The sequence below is a fragment of the Lethenteron reissneri genome, chromosome 39 (assembly GCF_015708825.2).
Source record: "Lethenteron reissneri isolate LAM-NWPU_2019-01 chromosome 39, ASM1570882v1, whole genome shotgun sequence".
Taxonomy (NCBI): domain Eukaryota; kingdom Metazoa; phylum Chordata; class Hyperoartia; order Petromyzontiformes; family Petromyzontidae; genus Lethenteron; species Lethenteron reissneri.
The window spans coordinates 12,411,579-12,427,290 of NC_083817.1; the positions used below are offsets into that span (position 1 = coordinate 12,411,579).

Genomic DNA, 15,712 nt, shown 5'->3' on the forward strand with positions numbered 1-15,712 from the left:
TTCTTGCTGCCTCTAAACGTCTGGCTATTCACCAGCATTGGTTCAGTCAAGCCTGACTCTGCTGATGAGACATTGAACGTTTAAACCGGCCAAGAGTTTTGTCTGTTTGCCAGCATTCTGGATCTTGGTGAGAGTCTTAGAGGGTGACAGCAGCTGTGCGATCCCAGAGGTGGGATTGGGACTTGAGTTGGCGGCGAGGAGCATTGGTGAGGTCGCGGTTGGCGATGGGTAGGTGGTCGGTTGTCATTGGCAGTGGATGGACGGAGGGCTGTACACGAACATGCTTCATTGCTTCTTGGTGCTCGTTTGTCTCACCTGCACCCTTTGGTCTGCTCTGTGACGACGGAAGCTGTCGTATCCGCGAACTGTAAGCGAATGCCACTAGTTTGCGTGCGTGGCTCCACACTTGCGGCTCCACGCTCGCGGCTCCGTGTGTGCCCACTGAGCGTAGGAATTGCTTCCGGTTGGTAAATCCCCACACCCCCCCCCGAGCCTCGGCTGCCATGGGATGTGGTCGTGGCTGAGATTGTGGCTGGGATTGTGGTCGTGGCTGAGATTGTGGCTGGGATTGTGGCTGGGATTGTGGCTGGGATTGTGGTCGTGGCTGGGATTGTGGCTGGGATTGTGGTTGTGGCTGGGATTGTGGTCGTGGCTGGGATTGTGGCTGGGATTGTGGCTGGGATTGTGGTCGTGGCTGGGAATGTGGTCGTGGCTGGGATTGTGGTCGTGGCTTGGATTGTGGCTGGGATTGTGGTCGTGGCTGGGATTGTGGCTGGGATTGATTGTGACTGGGATTGTGGTTGTGACTGTCGTTCTGGTTGTGGCTTTAACTGTTTGATGTCGTGGTGGTGACCGTGGTTCAGCTTGTTGTTGCTGTAGTAGAAGTTGTGATGATGATTATAATCATTTCTGTGGCAGTGGATGGGGTAGTGGCTGGGGCTGCGGTTTTGGCTGTGTCGTGTTCCAGTTGTTGCTATGGCTGTGGTCTTGGATTGTAGCCGTGCGTGCGTGTGTGTGTTGTTTTAAATCATTTTTGCTGAACACACAGGCCCCAAATGCCAGCACCTAAGTGTTCGGCACCTAAGAGCTGTAATGATAGCTCAGTAATGAGAGCTCAGTAATGGTAATAGTCCAGCAGCACCGTGAGTGGTCCAGTCGCCCAGGGCCAGGAAACCTCTTACGCACATCGTGGGGTTGGTGGGGTGGGGGGGGTGGAGGGGTGGCTGTATCGGTGAATGTTGGACGGCTCTGGTGGAAACGCCTGGTGGACACCACTGGTGGACAACCCCTTGGAGATACCTCTGGTGGACACCACTGGTGAACTTCTCTGGTGAACTCCACTGGTGGACACCACTGGTGGATGCCTCCAGGGCGATGAGCAGCCGTTGTTGTGGCGGTTCAGAGACATCGCTGTGTGCCGTGGCTTTCTCCGACGATGATGATGATCTCCACCGCCGAGTGGAGCCCACTGCGACTGCCGGTGTTAGTTTTAGGTCTCAAACAGGACAGGTTTTTAGAGCATAACACAAACGGGAATTAAATATATATTTTTTTCTCCCTAAAATCATAACCAATGAAGAAAAATATACGGCAGGCTGTATTGAAAAATGACGCCCTGGGCTCGCGCTCGCTGTGCGCTGTGTTTAATGGCACGGCCATGTACGTCGCTGGCACATCGTGTTTTGACAGTTATCAGTTAGACAGATATTTATTGGAATGCCAAGTACATTGCTAAAAAAAATCCCTTGTTTTGACAGTCATCAGTAAGACGAATTAGCGCTTTCTCGGGGGTCGGGGTGATGGCACGGTGAGTCTCGGATCGTTTCCCGCTTCCATTTTTAATACCGCGGCACCATTTTTCAACGCCGTGGCCCCCATGGATTCCATCCCCGGGGCCGCGGTTTCACACGATCTTGTGAACTTTGATTTGGATGCGAGCTTCTTAATCCTCTATATTTTTTTTACTTACATCTGGCCTTCGTCGATCTCTCTCTCTCGGTGTCACCCTCACAGCCGCTGCTTGAGTCCCGCGTGACGGACGCTCTCCATAATTTGTTATTGTCGGCATCTTCCCACCAAATACCGCATACGTTTGACCGCGTACGTTTCGGCGTCCTTCCTCTTCCCGCTTTCCGTTCTCCATTTTTCCGTCAACGATCGTCTTCCTGATCAACCCGGCCGATACACTTGTGGCGAGTCGCGCCTACACCTCCACCTTCCTCCCCGACGACTTCCCGTCAGTTCCTCGTAGTGTCCGTCCCCTCGTTCTGCGTCTCCGACGCGATCGGCCTTTTCACATCGTCCCTCCACACCGCCCGCTCCGCACTTTACCGCCGGCCTTCTATCGCTCCGTGCTACCCCAGGATGCCTCACGAGACGAGAGACGTGGCTCTGCCTGGGATCTTGGGCTCGGGCGTTTAAGGTCACTCGATCGGAGCGGTGGCCGCTCGTCAAACTGGGGCGAAATACGTATGCATGCACGTACGTACCCACGCACGTACCCATGCAGGCGCGTACGCACGCCGCTTATACAAAGTCACACGTACACACACACGTACAAAGATCCCCCGTATAGCCTTAACAGACTGTTGGGGCAAGTGCTGTTAACGAGCACCTAAGAAGGCCGACATGGCACGCGAAAGCGGTGGGTGGCCAGCACCACGCCCGGCCGCCTTTTTCTCCCCAGTGGCGATGTTTACACGCCGTTCCAGGTACTCATTTGAGGCTGAGTTTACCAAGGGGAGGCCCAAGATCGGTTCAGATAATAGTCACTGATGTTGGTGGCCGTGAGCAGGAATCGACATGCACACACATGCACGCATGTACACACATGTATGAAAACAAATCTCCCCTAGGGCCTCCACAGACATTTGGGGCAAGGGCTGTTAGGGAGCGCCTGTGAATGCGTGCACGGCTTTCATAGCACCGCACCCGACCACCTTAGTCTCCCCAGTGGCAATGTTTATGCACCGCACCAGGTACTCATTTATGTGGACATAGGGGAGGCCCAGGTTCAGTTAAAATATCCGCCATTGTTATTGGTTGTGAGTGGGAATCGAACTAGGGCGGTCGGGTTCCACTGCGTCACTGCTCTCCAAACGCACATACACACTCATGCACACATGCACGTGCACACGCGTGTGCATGTGCACGTACACACAAGCGTACGCTCGCAAGCACCGGCGGCAGGTGGCACCGTGCCAAGCCCGCTGACAATCGCGCCCGTAAACCCCGGCCGTCCGCAGGCCCGGCGACCGCTTCCCTTGGCGACCGCGCCTAGAGTGGAGCGGAGCGCCGGCCATGATGGCGGAGGGGGGGGATGGGGGCGGCTGCAGCCGGAGGGTCGCGGCTTTGCGAGGCTGGCGTGAGCGTTGGCACCTGATTGCGCGGCGGCTTTTGTGACGGCCCTTGGCGTTTGGGCTGCGCCACGCGATACGGCGAGTTTGTTTTGGGGGGGCGGGCGTGGAAATCCACCATGGAGTCTGGAGATAAGGGTCCTGATGGCAGCCGGGCGGGCGGGCGGGCGGGCGCATGGGCTATGGAGCCAGGAGGGAGGGGTGGGAATGGCATGGGGACGTTGTTCGGTTCCGTCATTCAGGATGAGCCTTCGTGGTGAAAACGCGCCACCGCTACCCACCCCTTCCCCCCCCGGGTGTGTGGGATGGCCCTGGCTCGGCCTTTCAATCCGACACAATCGGCTCCTCGCATCGCGACTCGCCACCGCCGCCGCTCGCCGTCGTTTTCGATCGGCCTCCCTGTACCCCCTGTTTGGATCAATTGACCGACGTTCTCAGCGACGGTGCATGCCCGTGAGGTGTTGAAAACTCGCAGGAAAACGCCGCTCTGGCTGCGTTGCTCACCTCCGCGCCACTTGCTGTCCCGCCCGACGAATGTCGGCGCAGAGCGGCGCATGGCCCGTGCTCGTCTCGCCACTGGCGGCCGCTCGAATTCCTCACGACGGAGTTCCTAACGACGGCCCTGCCTTGTCCTTGCAGAAAAGATCGTCAACGAAATCTTGGCGAAGACGAAAGAGTCGGACCTGCCTCTCCACTTGCAGAGGTGAGCGGAGCGTGGGCCCAGCGAGGCCTGACAGGGCGGCCAGGTTTGCGGCGGCGCACATCTGCTGCTAACGAGCGCGGGATCGGTCCCCCACACGTTCTTGGCGGTGAATTCTGAGGCCGGCGCATTTCGAGCGCAAGCGGCGCGATGTTAACAAACCTCGGTATTTTTTTCTAAACAATCCTAAACCACTGGACTCGAAGCCAAATGCAGAGTTTACCGCAAAACCTTTGTGACCACACTCGGTTGTTTTGGCTTCGAGGTTGGCCCACAGCGCCTGTATGGCAACCCCCCCAATACAGACCGCTGGTCTCTGCGCCCCCACCCCCAAGTCCCAGCACTCTCCCCCCCCCTCCCACCCAGGTTACTAAGGCCACCGTGCGCCGAGAGATCACGTGTCCTCCCCTGCAATCAATGTGGCGCTGTTACCGAGGCATTCGGTTTACACCGTCCGACAGCGTTGACGTTCTGCAACGTGGCGGCAACCTCTCCCGGCGTCGCGTTCGAATGTTTCCTGCGCGGTGTCCGCGCCGCAGCTCACTCACCCCCAACGGGGCCGGCGCGTCCGCGGGAGCGCAAGAGAGGGCCGAACATATTTTCCCCGCGCGCGACGCTGACCTGCGACCCACTCCTCGACCACGCACGCGTGGCGGTGCAGCGCGTGCAGGCGCTGCGTGATCGTGGGGAGTGGCGGAATCCTCTTCAACAAGTCGCTGGGCGCCCGGATCGACGAGTACGACTTCATCATCCGGTGGGTTTCGGTGCCGCTGGATTTTGGCTTCGAAGGTGGCGTTGTGGCGAGCGGAGCCAGAAGCTCGCGACGCTTTCTGGGCTCCGCGCCACCTCTGTGCACTTCCCGGGTCTCCACCGATTATTGAGCGAGCTGCCGCCTCCCCCCCCTCCCCCTCCGAGAGGGGAACTGCTGGTGATTGAATGTAAAGCGCACAAGGACCTCGCTTCATCATCAAGTCTCCTGCTGATCCACCACCACCACATGGACTCCACCTCGTGGGCACCACAACCAATAATGCGAACATCACCACAACGACCACCCTTATGTGAATCACCACCACCATGAACACCCTCGCTACTGTCACTACTTGCACCACAACACTTTCACCAACTCCCACAACACCTTCACCACTTTCACCAACACCACTACCTTCACCACCAGCACTTTCACCACCAGCACCTTCACCACCACCATCCCAATTGTGGGTACCTCCTCCACCAACCATCACGGACACTACCACCACCACCACAACCACAGTGCTTTGTTGTACCGCCGCCCGCCCCCAGGCTGAACAACGCTCCGGTGCGTGGGTTCGAGCGCGACGTGGGTGCGCGCACCACCATGCGCATCACTTACCCCGAGGGCGCCATCCAGGACCCGCGCAAGTACGAGGCCGACTCGCTGTTCGTCTTCGCCGGCTTCAAGCCGCACGACTTCCGCTGGCTACGCAGCGTCGTGTACAGTGAGAAGATGGTGAGTGAGCGGGCGAGCGGGCGGATGGGTGAACGAGTAAGAGCGAGAGAGAGAGGGGGGGCGTCAATTGCGTAGCCGACAGCCACAGCCGAGATAGAGAGACCAGAGGGGAAAAGTGATAACACAGAAGCAGACAGAGAAAGAGTACACCTGTGAGACTGGAGAGAGTCTATCCTCCTGTTTGGCTAAATGTTCACAGTCGGTAAAGTATCCGCCTTGAGCAAGCACAAATAGACTTGGCTTGACCTCCTGAACTCTTGACACCGCACTGGCCTAGGGTGGCCAAAGCCTTGCAGTGGTCACTGATGCCGAGCTTCAAGATGCCGCTGCCAGGCTTCTCATCCACACCCACAACAAAAACGACATCACCACAATGCTCCCGTCCCTCCACTGGCTCCCAATACCATCCTAGATCAATTTCAAGATCGCACAGTCACCCGATTTGAGATTATCCACGCACGCTCGTACCGCATCCCTCTCATCTCACTCTACTCCCAACTCCACGCACTGTCAGCTCAAGCAACCAATACTTTTTGTCAAAGCCTCCAGTCGACCTTTGTTCAGTGGAAGGTCGCTCATTCTGCTCTGTTGCCCCTATGGTCTGGAACTCCCTGCGCCCCAGCCACCAATGCTGTCGAGTCCCTGCCCCTGCTCAAAGTTTCAGCTCAAGATCCTCCTCTGCTTCTCCACCAATGACAGAGTCTGCCTTTGTCGATGAAGAATAAACACTCCCTCTGTTTGTTGCGCACAGTGTCTTGACATGCGGGTACAGCATTTAGACGCTGTATAAACCCAAACACGTATTGTGTTGCACCTAGCAGGCCTCGAGAGAGAGCGAGAGACCAGGAGAGAGAGAGACGGAGAGCAGAGCTAGCAGAGAGAGCGCACGCCGTATGAGAACAGCGCTCGCCGGTGTTCCCAGCATTTCTCAATGCCACATGCTTGGGCTTTGCTAGCGTTCAAAAGCCGTTTGAATGAAGTGACCTCGGAGCCCTTTTGGACCACGTGTGTCGGGGCCGGGTACGGGGGCCGGTGGGGTGGGGGGGTGCAGGTGGGGGAGGGGGGGGCGGCCCGCAGAAAGCCATCGTCAGCACGGGCGGCGGTGCGGGAGGTCATGTGGCGTGTTGTCAGCGGAGTGTGGCCGAGCAGGCGGGCCCGGGGGCCCCGGACCTCGTGGGTCACCTTTGTGCAATCGCAACGGGGCTACATACACGTGATGTTTAGCTTTGCGCTTTGCTTGTTGTTTGAAAGATGCTCAGAAATGTTTGGCGATGCGCAGAGTGATCCCATATGCCGACCGCCGCGGCCGAGTCACTTTCAATCTCGTCAGCCCCCCCTCCCTCGCCGTGTTTGGCCTGCGCAACCCGAGCGGCCACACGCGTAACGCTTCAGAAGGCCCCAATTGCTTCATGAACGAGAAGCGTTTACTGCGCTGCTCTGGGAGGTGTTGGGGGCCCCTTGCTAGGACCCGTTTTAGCGACGCGACGCCGCTGCTGCCGCTGCCGCCACCGCAACCACCTTCAACCCGGGGGGGGGGCTGGGGGTCCACGCACCCTTCCTCATGCAACGCTCTTCCGCCACTCCGCTTGCTCGCTCGCTTTTGCGCGCGTCCTATGCTCATGCGACAATGGCCCCCCGGTGTAGAGGAAAGAGAAACAAGCACCGGCCGTTCGCTCGCTCGCTCGTCGACCGGGGAGTGGAAAGAGTCGTGGGGACGCCGTGATGGGGCGGCAGCGCGAGGCGGCCCCCCCCGGCGAGCGGGACGCCGTTCCGCCCTGCGGACCGCGGCTGCTTTTAAACGGCGTGGAGTGAAAGGCGAGCGCGGCCATGGCAGAGGAGGCGGAGTGGCCCGGCCGCCACGGCTCGCGGAGCCGCAGCGATTGTTGCGTTCAAATTCCTGCGTGGGTCTCGGGCCGCTGGCGAATCTGTGTAAACATTTTCCATTTTCAGAGGAAGCTTTGGTTTTTTTCTCCCTCCCCGCGCTGCCGCGACAAAGCGGCAGCCGTCCCATTTTATATATTTAATTTGCCCAGAAAGGGGAGGGATGTGGGGGGGAAATAGCTTTGGCGAGCGCGGCTCTGAGCGACAGCTCTCAGGTAACGCGATCGGTTATTTTGAGATGAAAACAAAAAAAAACCTCTATTACTATGGAATGCGCGTCGCTCCTTGGCAGGGCGCGGGAGAAACCCGGCTGATGCGGACCGCACTTAATCACCCGAACCACAAGAACGCAAATGGCGTTCCTCCTCTGCCGCAGCGTGATCCCTGCCGTTGGGACAGAGTGTCATGCGGCCGTCCCCGAGTGTGTGCGCCGCTCCTCTTGCGTGCGCGCGCGTGCGTGCGTGTGCGTGCATATGTGTGCGTGATCGTGTGCGTGTAAGCCTCTGTGCGCATGAGTGACCGTGTGCGACAATGCGTTTGACAGTGTGTGTGTGTGTGCATGTGTGAATGGGTGTGTATGTAACTGTTGTAATTGTGTGTGACCATATACGTGTGACTGTGTATGTATAGGGTGTGACTCCGGGTGTGTGACGGTATGTGATTGTATGTTTGTGACCACGTCAATGAATGGCTATATGTGTATCTGAGCTACAAACACGGCCACATGAGTTCGATTCCCACTCATGGCCAAACCAGTGACGATTTTCTGAACTGGTCCTGGCCCTCCCCAAGGTCGACTCAGCATCAATGTTGCTAATAGGGAGACAAAGGCGGCCGGGGCACGGTGCTGGCCATCCACCCCCTAGTGCGGTGTGCCGGCCTTCATAGGTGCACTTGCCCCAACAGTCTGTTATGGCTAGATGGGGGATCTCTGTCTTTGTAGCCGAGTGTCTACGTGCACGCGGCTGTGTTAGCGTGCACCTGTGTTAGTTCTCGCGTGTGTTAGTGCGCATGTCTCTGCTAATTTTCTTTTCAATGTTTTTCCCAAGAAACTGAAGTGTGGTGCGTTTGTTTGAAGCAGGCCCGGGATGTCGCCATCGCGGCCTCCACACGCTCGGCGTTACCGTATCGGGAGGCCGCGGGCGTCGATGTTCTGTTGGCCCGTGTGCCCCTTGCGCGTCCCGACGGCTACTCGGCCCCCGTGTCGCTGTTTACTACCGAGCTCTCACGGAGTTTCTAAATCGTTTCTTCATCTTCATCCGCGGCAGGGGGAGCCTGCTGCAAGGTCGTAAATCAACGTTTGTTAGTGCGCACTGTCGGGCCCTACTCGTGCTCGCCAGCCTCCCACCGTCCCCGGCACCGTTCCCCCGTTCCCGGCACCGTTCCCCCACCCACGGCACCGTTCCCCCACCCACGGCACCGTTCCCCCGTCCCCGGCACCGTTTCCCCGTCCCCGGCACCGTTCCCCCGCCCCCGGCACCATTCCCACGGCACCGTTCCCCCACCCACGGCACCGTTCCCCCACCCACGGCATCGTTCCCCCACCCACGGCGCCGGTTGCCCCAGGGGCTTTCGGCGCGCAGTGTTGGTTCCCGCGGTGGCCATGCGCTGGCGCTGCGGTGAGGCGCGTCCATTCGGGAGTCGTGCCCAAGTTTGCATCTATGCGCTTGAATCATTGAGCTCGGCACTCGAGGAGCCGTCGCTCCACGAGTGCCGAGCGACAGTCAAACCCCTCCAATGGAGCGAGGTCTGGGTGGAGATGGGGGGGAGGCCTCCAGGCAGCGTGGAGCGAGGCCCTTGTGCGGTGACTCCTCGTACGTGACTCCACTATAAACTTTGCTGCTATAAATGTCCAAATGATGGGCCACTTTGCTGAGCTATCATTTGTGGCCAGGTCGCTTCTGAAAAATAAGTTAATACCTCGGTGGGCTTTGCTTGGTAGGATGGGGATGGGGGGGAAAGGAGACGGGGAGGGCAAGTCGTGTTCGTGGCTGATTAGGTAACGCGATAGGAACCTCCCAACGGCAATGCAAAAAGGGTCGCCCCTCAAATCCCTGGCCCACCGAACTGCTAATAGCCACGATTTTTGTTTTCATGAACGAGAGCGTCGGGTTTCTGGTAGCGGGCTTGGGACGGTAATCACCGGGCGGCGCTCGTGCGTGCGTGACACTGAAAAACAACGGCGTTTCTCCACCGCATGGCTTCATTACAATCTGGCGGACTTCAGTCGACCGTCAAATCACCTCCCAAATTTTGCCGGCTTAATTCTGAGCAGAGCGCTGCGCTCGGGGGGCCTCTCCCTGGCTAGGGACCGCGTGCGCGGCACAGGGTTCAAATCACTCAGCGCCACCGCTCCTCCTCCGTCGTCCCGCGCTCGCACGAGGGTTACCGGGCGCGCCGCGGTTCCCACCAGCCGGTACCGCTGACTCGCTTTTCGCGCAGTCCAAACAGAGCGAGTGATGTATTTGGTTCCATTTTGCCGGTTATTGGGAGGGGTGTCTGTTGCCCCCCCCCCCCCCCCCCGGGTCACGGTTGGATGCTACAGAATCTTCACATTGACGTTTGGGACTTTGCGGGGTTTGTGAAAACATTTTCAAGAATTCGGGCCGGCGTGCCGGGTGCTGGCTCGTGAGACGGGCTGAGAAAACAGTCGAGTTTTCTTTCCATTTGGTTTTTCCATTTTTTTCTTTCCTCCCCCGCCCCCTCAGTTCAACGCAGACGTTCACTTTGTCCTCAGCCTCTCGGCTTCATAATTGACTCAGCAGCTACACCCCCCCCCCCCCCGTTGATAAGTTCCAGTCAATTTGTTTAAAAGACAGATAAGCATCCTTATCAGTGCTAGCCACTCCCGGGGAAATTGGCTTGAAGGAGATGGGACCGGGCCGCTTAATAGCGTGTGCGAATGTGTGTGTGCGCGCGCTGCCAGCACGCTCTCTGCATACGTACACGCACTCGTGCTCGTACCCAGCAAAGGCAAAGGTCCTGGTGTAGCCTTTAAACAGACTGTTGGGGCAATGGCTTGTTATCGAGCACCTATTAATGCTGGCATGGCATACGAAGGGGGGAGGGTGGCCAGCACCACGCCTGCCGCCAGTGGCGATGTTTACACACCGCACCAGGTACTTGTTTGAGGCTGAGTCGACCTAGGGGAGGCCCAGGACTGGCTCGGATAATCGTCACTGGCGTTGGCCCTGATCGGGAATTGAACTCGGGTCTCTGAGTTTGTAGTGCAGCACGTTAACCGTTGCACCACTACACACGCACCCACGAACACGCATGCACGTACTGTTCGCGAGTACGGCTCACGAGGGGTGGGTGGCCAACACCATTCCCGGCCACCTTTGTCTCCCTAAAGCTTATGTTTACACACCACACCTAGGTACTCATTTGAAGCTAATTTACTTGGGGAAGGCCCAGAACCAATGCAGATATTCGTCACTGATGTTGGCTGTGAGCGGGAATTAAACTCGGGTCGCTGGGTTTATAGAGCTGACCGGTGAACTACCGCTCCACACAAGCCAAGACAAAGATCCCGCGTATAGCTTTAACAGGTTTTTGGGGAAAGTGCTGTTAGCGAGCACCTATTAAGGCTGGCACTGCTCACGAGAAACTGGGTGGCCAGTACCATACCTGGCCGCCTTTGTTTCCCAGAAGCTGATGTTTACACACCGCACTGGTTGACCTAGCAAAGGCCCAAGACCGGTGCAGATATTGGGAATCGAACTCGTGTCACCGGGTTGATAGAGCCGACCGCCGCACTAGCACTTCACACGCACGCACAGGCACACGAGCGCAGAGTGCACACAAACGCACGTACACACGCACAAGCACGCGTGCGCGCATTCTTGTCCACACACACCTGCACGCTATCGCCGCAGCGCGTCGTCGGCACGGCAAATAAACCGCGGCTGCCTGGCGATTCCGCGTCGCCGTTGTGCAAGCGACGAGAGTGATTTATTTTATTTGCCGGTGGTCGCGGGGGGTCCTTGCAAGGGCTCCCCCTTGCAGTGCGGGCGGGCGGGCGAGAGGGCGAGTGGGGGGTCGGCCCAGGTGCGAGCCAAACGGTGGACGGGACGGGAGAGGAGTGCACGCCTGACCGTGAATGACACTATCGCTCCCTCCATGTCACTACGACCGCTACGTGCTACGACGCGCTGCTATCGCCATTGGGGTCACGGTTGGGGAATACAAGTAGCAAACTCGCTAAGCAGTGATTGTTTAAACATCCCTTCAGCCACACAGGCTTCTGGGATTGAATAATTTTAGCAGCATTGGTTCGATACAAGCAAAACTCTGGACCGGGTGTTGACACACCGTGTCTCATCAGCAGTCAGACTCGCTTGAACCAACGCTGGTGGTGAACTGCCGGACGTTTGAAGCAGTGATCATGTGCGGTCGGGGTGGCTCCCTCGCCACGCCTACGGCCACATCACCCGAAATGCACGCCATCAGATCTCTCTCAGGAGATCTGAGCAAGGGTTGAGCTGGGTTAGGAGCTGAATAGGCGACCCACCAAGGCTTGCCGGCTGCTGTAGGCGTGGGGCTGCGAGGAGGTCAGCAGGCAGTGCTGAGTGTCGCCCCTTGACGGCCAGGGATTCTCCGAGTTCTCCAGTTTCCACCCTCCCACATTGCGACACCAAGTGATGTAATTTGGCGAAACATCCCAATGCAGGATCCTCCAGCATCGCGCTGGCGCTACCTGGCCTGGTATACAGGAGGTTGTGGGTTCTATCCCGAGCCTGACGTCTGCTATATATTTGGAGTTTGCATGTCTCTCTCCCTGTGGTCGCGTGGATTTTTCTCCAGGTCCTCTGGTTTTTCCCTCCGCATTTACAAACATGCATTTAGAGTATTTGATTGCTATACATTTCCATGTGACAAGCCACTTGGTTGAGCTATCATTTGTTGCCAGGTTGCTTATGAAAAAGAGCTGTATAGCTCAATGGACTTTTTACCTGGTAAAATAAAAAATAATGAGTATAATATGTATTTGAGAATTTATGAAGCTTATTTGGGTAAATATTTAAGAGTGATATTGGGTCAGAAGTGATGTCAGGCAGCTTCTGTAGCAGAGGTTGTAGAGGAATGAGGCGGTGTGGTGTTGGTGGTTATAGAGGAATGAGGCTGTGTTGGTGGTGGTGGTTGTAGAGGAATGAGGATGTGGTGGTGGTGGTTGTAGAGGAATGAGGCTGTGGTGGTGGTGGTTATAGAGGAATTCAGCCGTGTGGTGTTTAGTTGTTGGTGGTCGGAGTGTTGTGACTTCACACTCAACCTCCTGGTGCCTACCTGGAGATAAGCATTTGTTTCGCTCAGCTTTGATTGCATTACACACAGACGCACGCATACACACTTACATTATACATACGTACAGTCATACACACGTACATTCATACACACGTACATTCATACACACGTACATTCATACACACGTACATTCATACACACGTACATTCATACACACGTACATTCATACACACGTACATTCATACACACGTACAGAGGCCAAATTCCGCCGTCCAGCTTGAACAGACTGTTGGTGCAAGTGCTGTGAGCGAGCACCTATGAAGGCCGGAACGGCACACGACGGGGTGAGTGCGCCAACACCTTGCCTGGTCGCCTTTGTCTCCCTAAGTTATGATATTTACACACCACACCAGGTACTTATTTGAGGCTGAATCGACCTAGGGGAGGCCCAGGACCAATTCAAGTAATCGTCACTGACGTTGGCCATGAGCGGGAATGGAACTCGAATCGCCAGGTTCATAGTGCAACGCGCTAACCGTTATGCTACCGCTCCCCACATACGTACACACGTGCACACACGCGCATGTGTACACACACCACGCCTCACGCTACGATTGTCACATCGTGACCACATTTCCCAATAACACGTCGCCACTGCAGGAAACGTCTCGATGTTAAAGAGCCCTTTCCCCTTTGTCTCGTAACAACAAATACTGTCTCTTGATTCAACAGAGTGGCGGCTCCGTGCAATCAGCGCGGTGCCCTAATCGTGGCGACAGGAGCCGCGCAGGGGTGCGCGCCGGCGCAGGCGTGCACGCCAGCTCCCGGCTCTGCCAAACGCGTCTCAGCGATGAGAATAATCAGAGGATGCGTTTGTCACGGCCGTGGCGGGGGGGGGGAGCGGTGGGGGTGGTCGGGATTCACGGAGTGCCCCCGATAAACACGGCAATAAATCCCGCCCGCACAAACGCGAGCGTGCGTATCGCTTCCCGCTGCGCTTTATACTCCCGATTGTCTCGCAGTTGCGCCTGGCACGGCCTCCGTAGCAGCGGAACCGTTTGGCCGGGAGCGGCCGTGGCGACGTGAGACCGACCGACGGGGGGGTGGGGGGGTCGGTGGGGGTGGGGTCGGTGGGGGTGGGGGTGATGCATGCGGCGCGCTCGATCCTCAATCCTAAGCCGCGTGAAGCCGTTGATGCGCGCGCCGCCGGGACAATCCGCCCCATTGTGAACGACGCTGCGCAACGGGACCCTGAGAAGTCGGAAAACCTGCGCTCGGGAATTGTCTTTCTCACCATACTCGGAGATTTATGACAATGGGTTTGAACGCACGCACGCGCGTACGCAGCGCAACCCCCCCTTGGCTCGTCACAATCCGGATTGTCTTCTCGCGCTACGGAAGGGGGCCCACCGACACATTGTGATCGCTCCCACGGCAGGTAATTGGCGCCTCGCTCCTCGATCGCAAATCAATGAATCGGGGACCAGCGCCGTGAGCCACATTGTCACTCCTAATGATGATTGCTTAACCCTGTAAAGGTCAAGTCTCGTGGTCTCGTACGCCCAGGATACATCCACCCGGGAGTCGCGCGGTGCCCCGTGTATCGCTTACAGCTCGCCCTGTTTCGTGCCCCTCCGTTACCGAGCTGCATGGCGGCGAACCGGGTTAAGTGGCCGATCGGAACTCCGGTTGTTGCCGTTGCATTTTGTAAATACGCCGGGGGGGCGGCGAGGGAAAGCGACGGCAATGTTGCACGAGCGCCGACGAGCCGCTAGCGTCGCCGTCGATCAACAGCTCACCCGGGGCGCTCCCGGCCGCTCTCAGGGTTGACCTTCCTTGCCGGGTGGAGCGACCGCGTGGAGCGCCGAAAGCGCCCGCGGCGCCACGTGGCTCCTTCGAGCGGCCGCGTCGCTTGCACGCCGAATCCCGACGAGCCGATATACTCGGAGAAAATACACTTTTTTTTCCCCGAACTGTTTCAGACGAAACGGTTTTGGCAAGACGCGCAGCTGGGACGCGGAGGAGTGTAATTTGAGCGGCGGCGGGCTCGGATTCGGCGGGGGGCCCGGGGGCCCGCTCCAAGCGGGGCAGCACGGCCACGCGCTGCCCGGTCGAGGCCGTGTGCTGCCCATGTTCGACTGGAAGCTGCAACAGGGACCGAGTTGCCACGGCTCTGGATGTTGCCCTCGTCGTGCGCGCTTCCTTCAGGGATGTCGGAACCCCGCTCGGGGTTAACATATGTCAGAGCGGTCAGGATCCAGAGCAGTGCTGGTCGGGGGCAGAAGTGGGGGGGGGAGCACATAGGTGTCTCATGAAAGCAGAGCAGGAGCGGCAGATGGTGCCGCTCTCCCACGGGTTCAGGATGTCAAACGCGTTTATAGCTTTGCTAATCGTAATGAGTGTGCACACTAACATTGTTGGCAAATGTCCCGCCGGATCGTATAAGTTTTGTGGCAAGGTCCTGCGGCACGTGAAGTGGGGAGGTGCTTGGGTTTCGCAGATTACGCCGCCGCCGCTGTGGCCGCCGCTGCGGCTGTTGTTGTGCCGAGGCGGAGCGCGCGGAGCGGAGCAGAGGAGTGCGGAGCGGCCGCCCGGCGCGTTCCTCCCTACAGCGCTGATTGCTTAAAGATGCGACTCTCTCGATAAAACAACAAACACGCGCGCTTGTGCTTGGACATTCAAATAAAAAAAGAAATGAGAGCGTTGGCCGTACCGCGCTCCCGAACTCGACGCCCGTCGCTGGTAGCCGGCTTCTCCCATTGCTTTCACGAGCAAAATTTGACGCTTGACTTTTTCAGATGCATTGAACGTCTTCAAAAACCCAAAATAAATGGACGCGTGAAAACATCGGCGGGGCGTGGTGTGTCGCGAGCTGTTTGTGTCGCAGTGTTCTCTCTCGCGCTAACGTCACGCTCGTGAATATCGCGCCGTGATAGCGCCAGCCATTGGGGCCAGGGCTGAGCAGGACCACACGCGGGTGCCTGGGCCACCCCCACCCCCCCATCCCCCTCCAGTAGAGTTATTGGTTTTTAAGGAGTACAA

General features: G+C 57.7%; 1 protein-coding gene across 1 annotated transcript in view; it reads left to right on the forward strand.

Annotated features, from left to right (window-relative positions):
* Positions 1-15,712, forward strand: part of ST3GAL3 (ST3 beta-galactoside alpha-2,3-sialyltransferase 3) — a 110,723-nt gene that overhangs the window by 15,786 nt on the left and 79,225 nt on the right. The window contains exons 8-10 of the mRNA XM_061567471.1: positions 3,996-4,059; positions 4,718-4,810; positions 5,359-5,545. Of these exons, the coding sequence (XP_061423455.1) occupies positions 3,996-4,059; positions 4,718-4,810; positions 5,359-5,545 (344 nt within the window). The remainder of the gene's footprint in view (positions 1-3,995; positions 4,060-4,717; positions 4,811-5,358; positions 5,546-15,712) is intronic.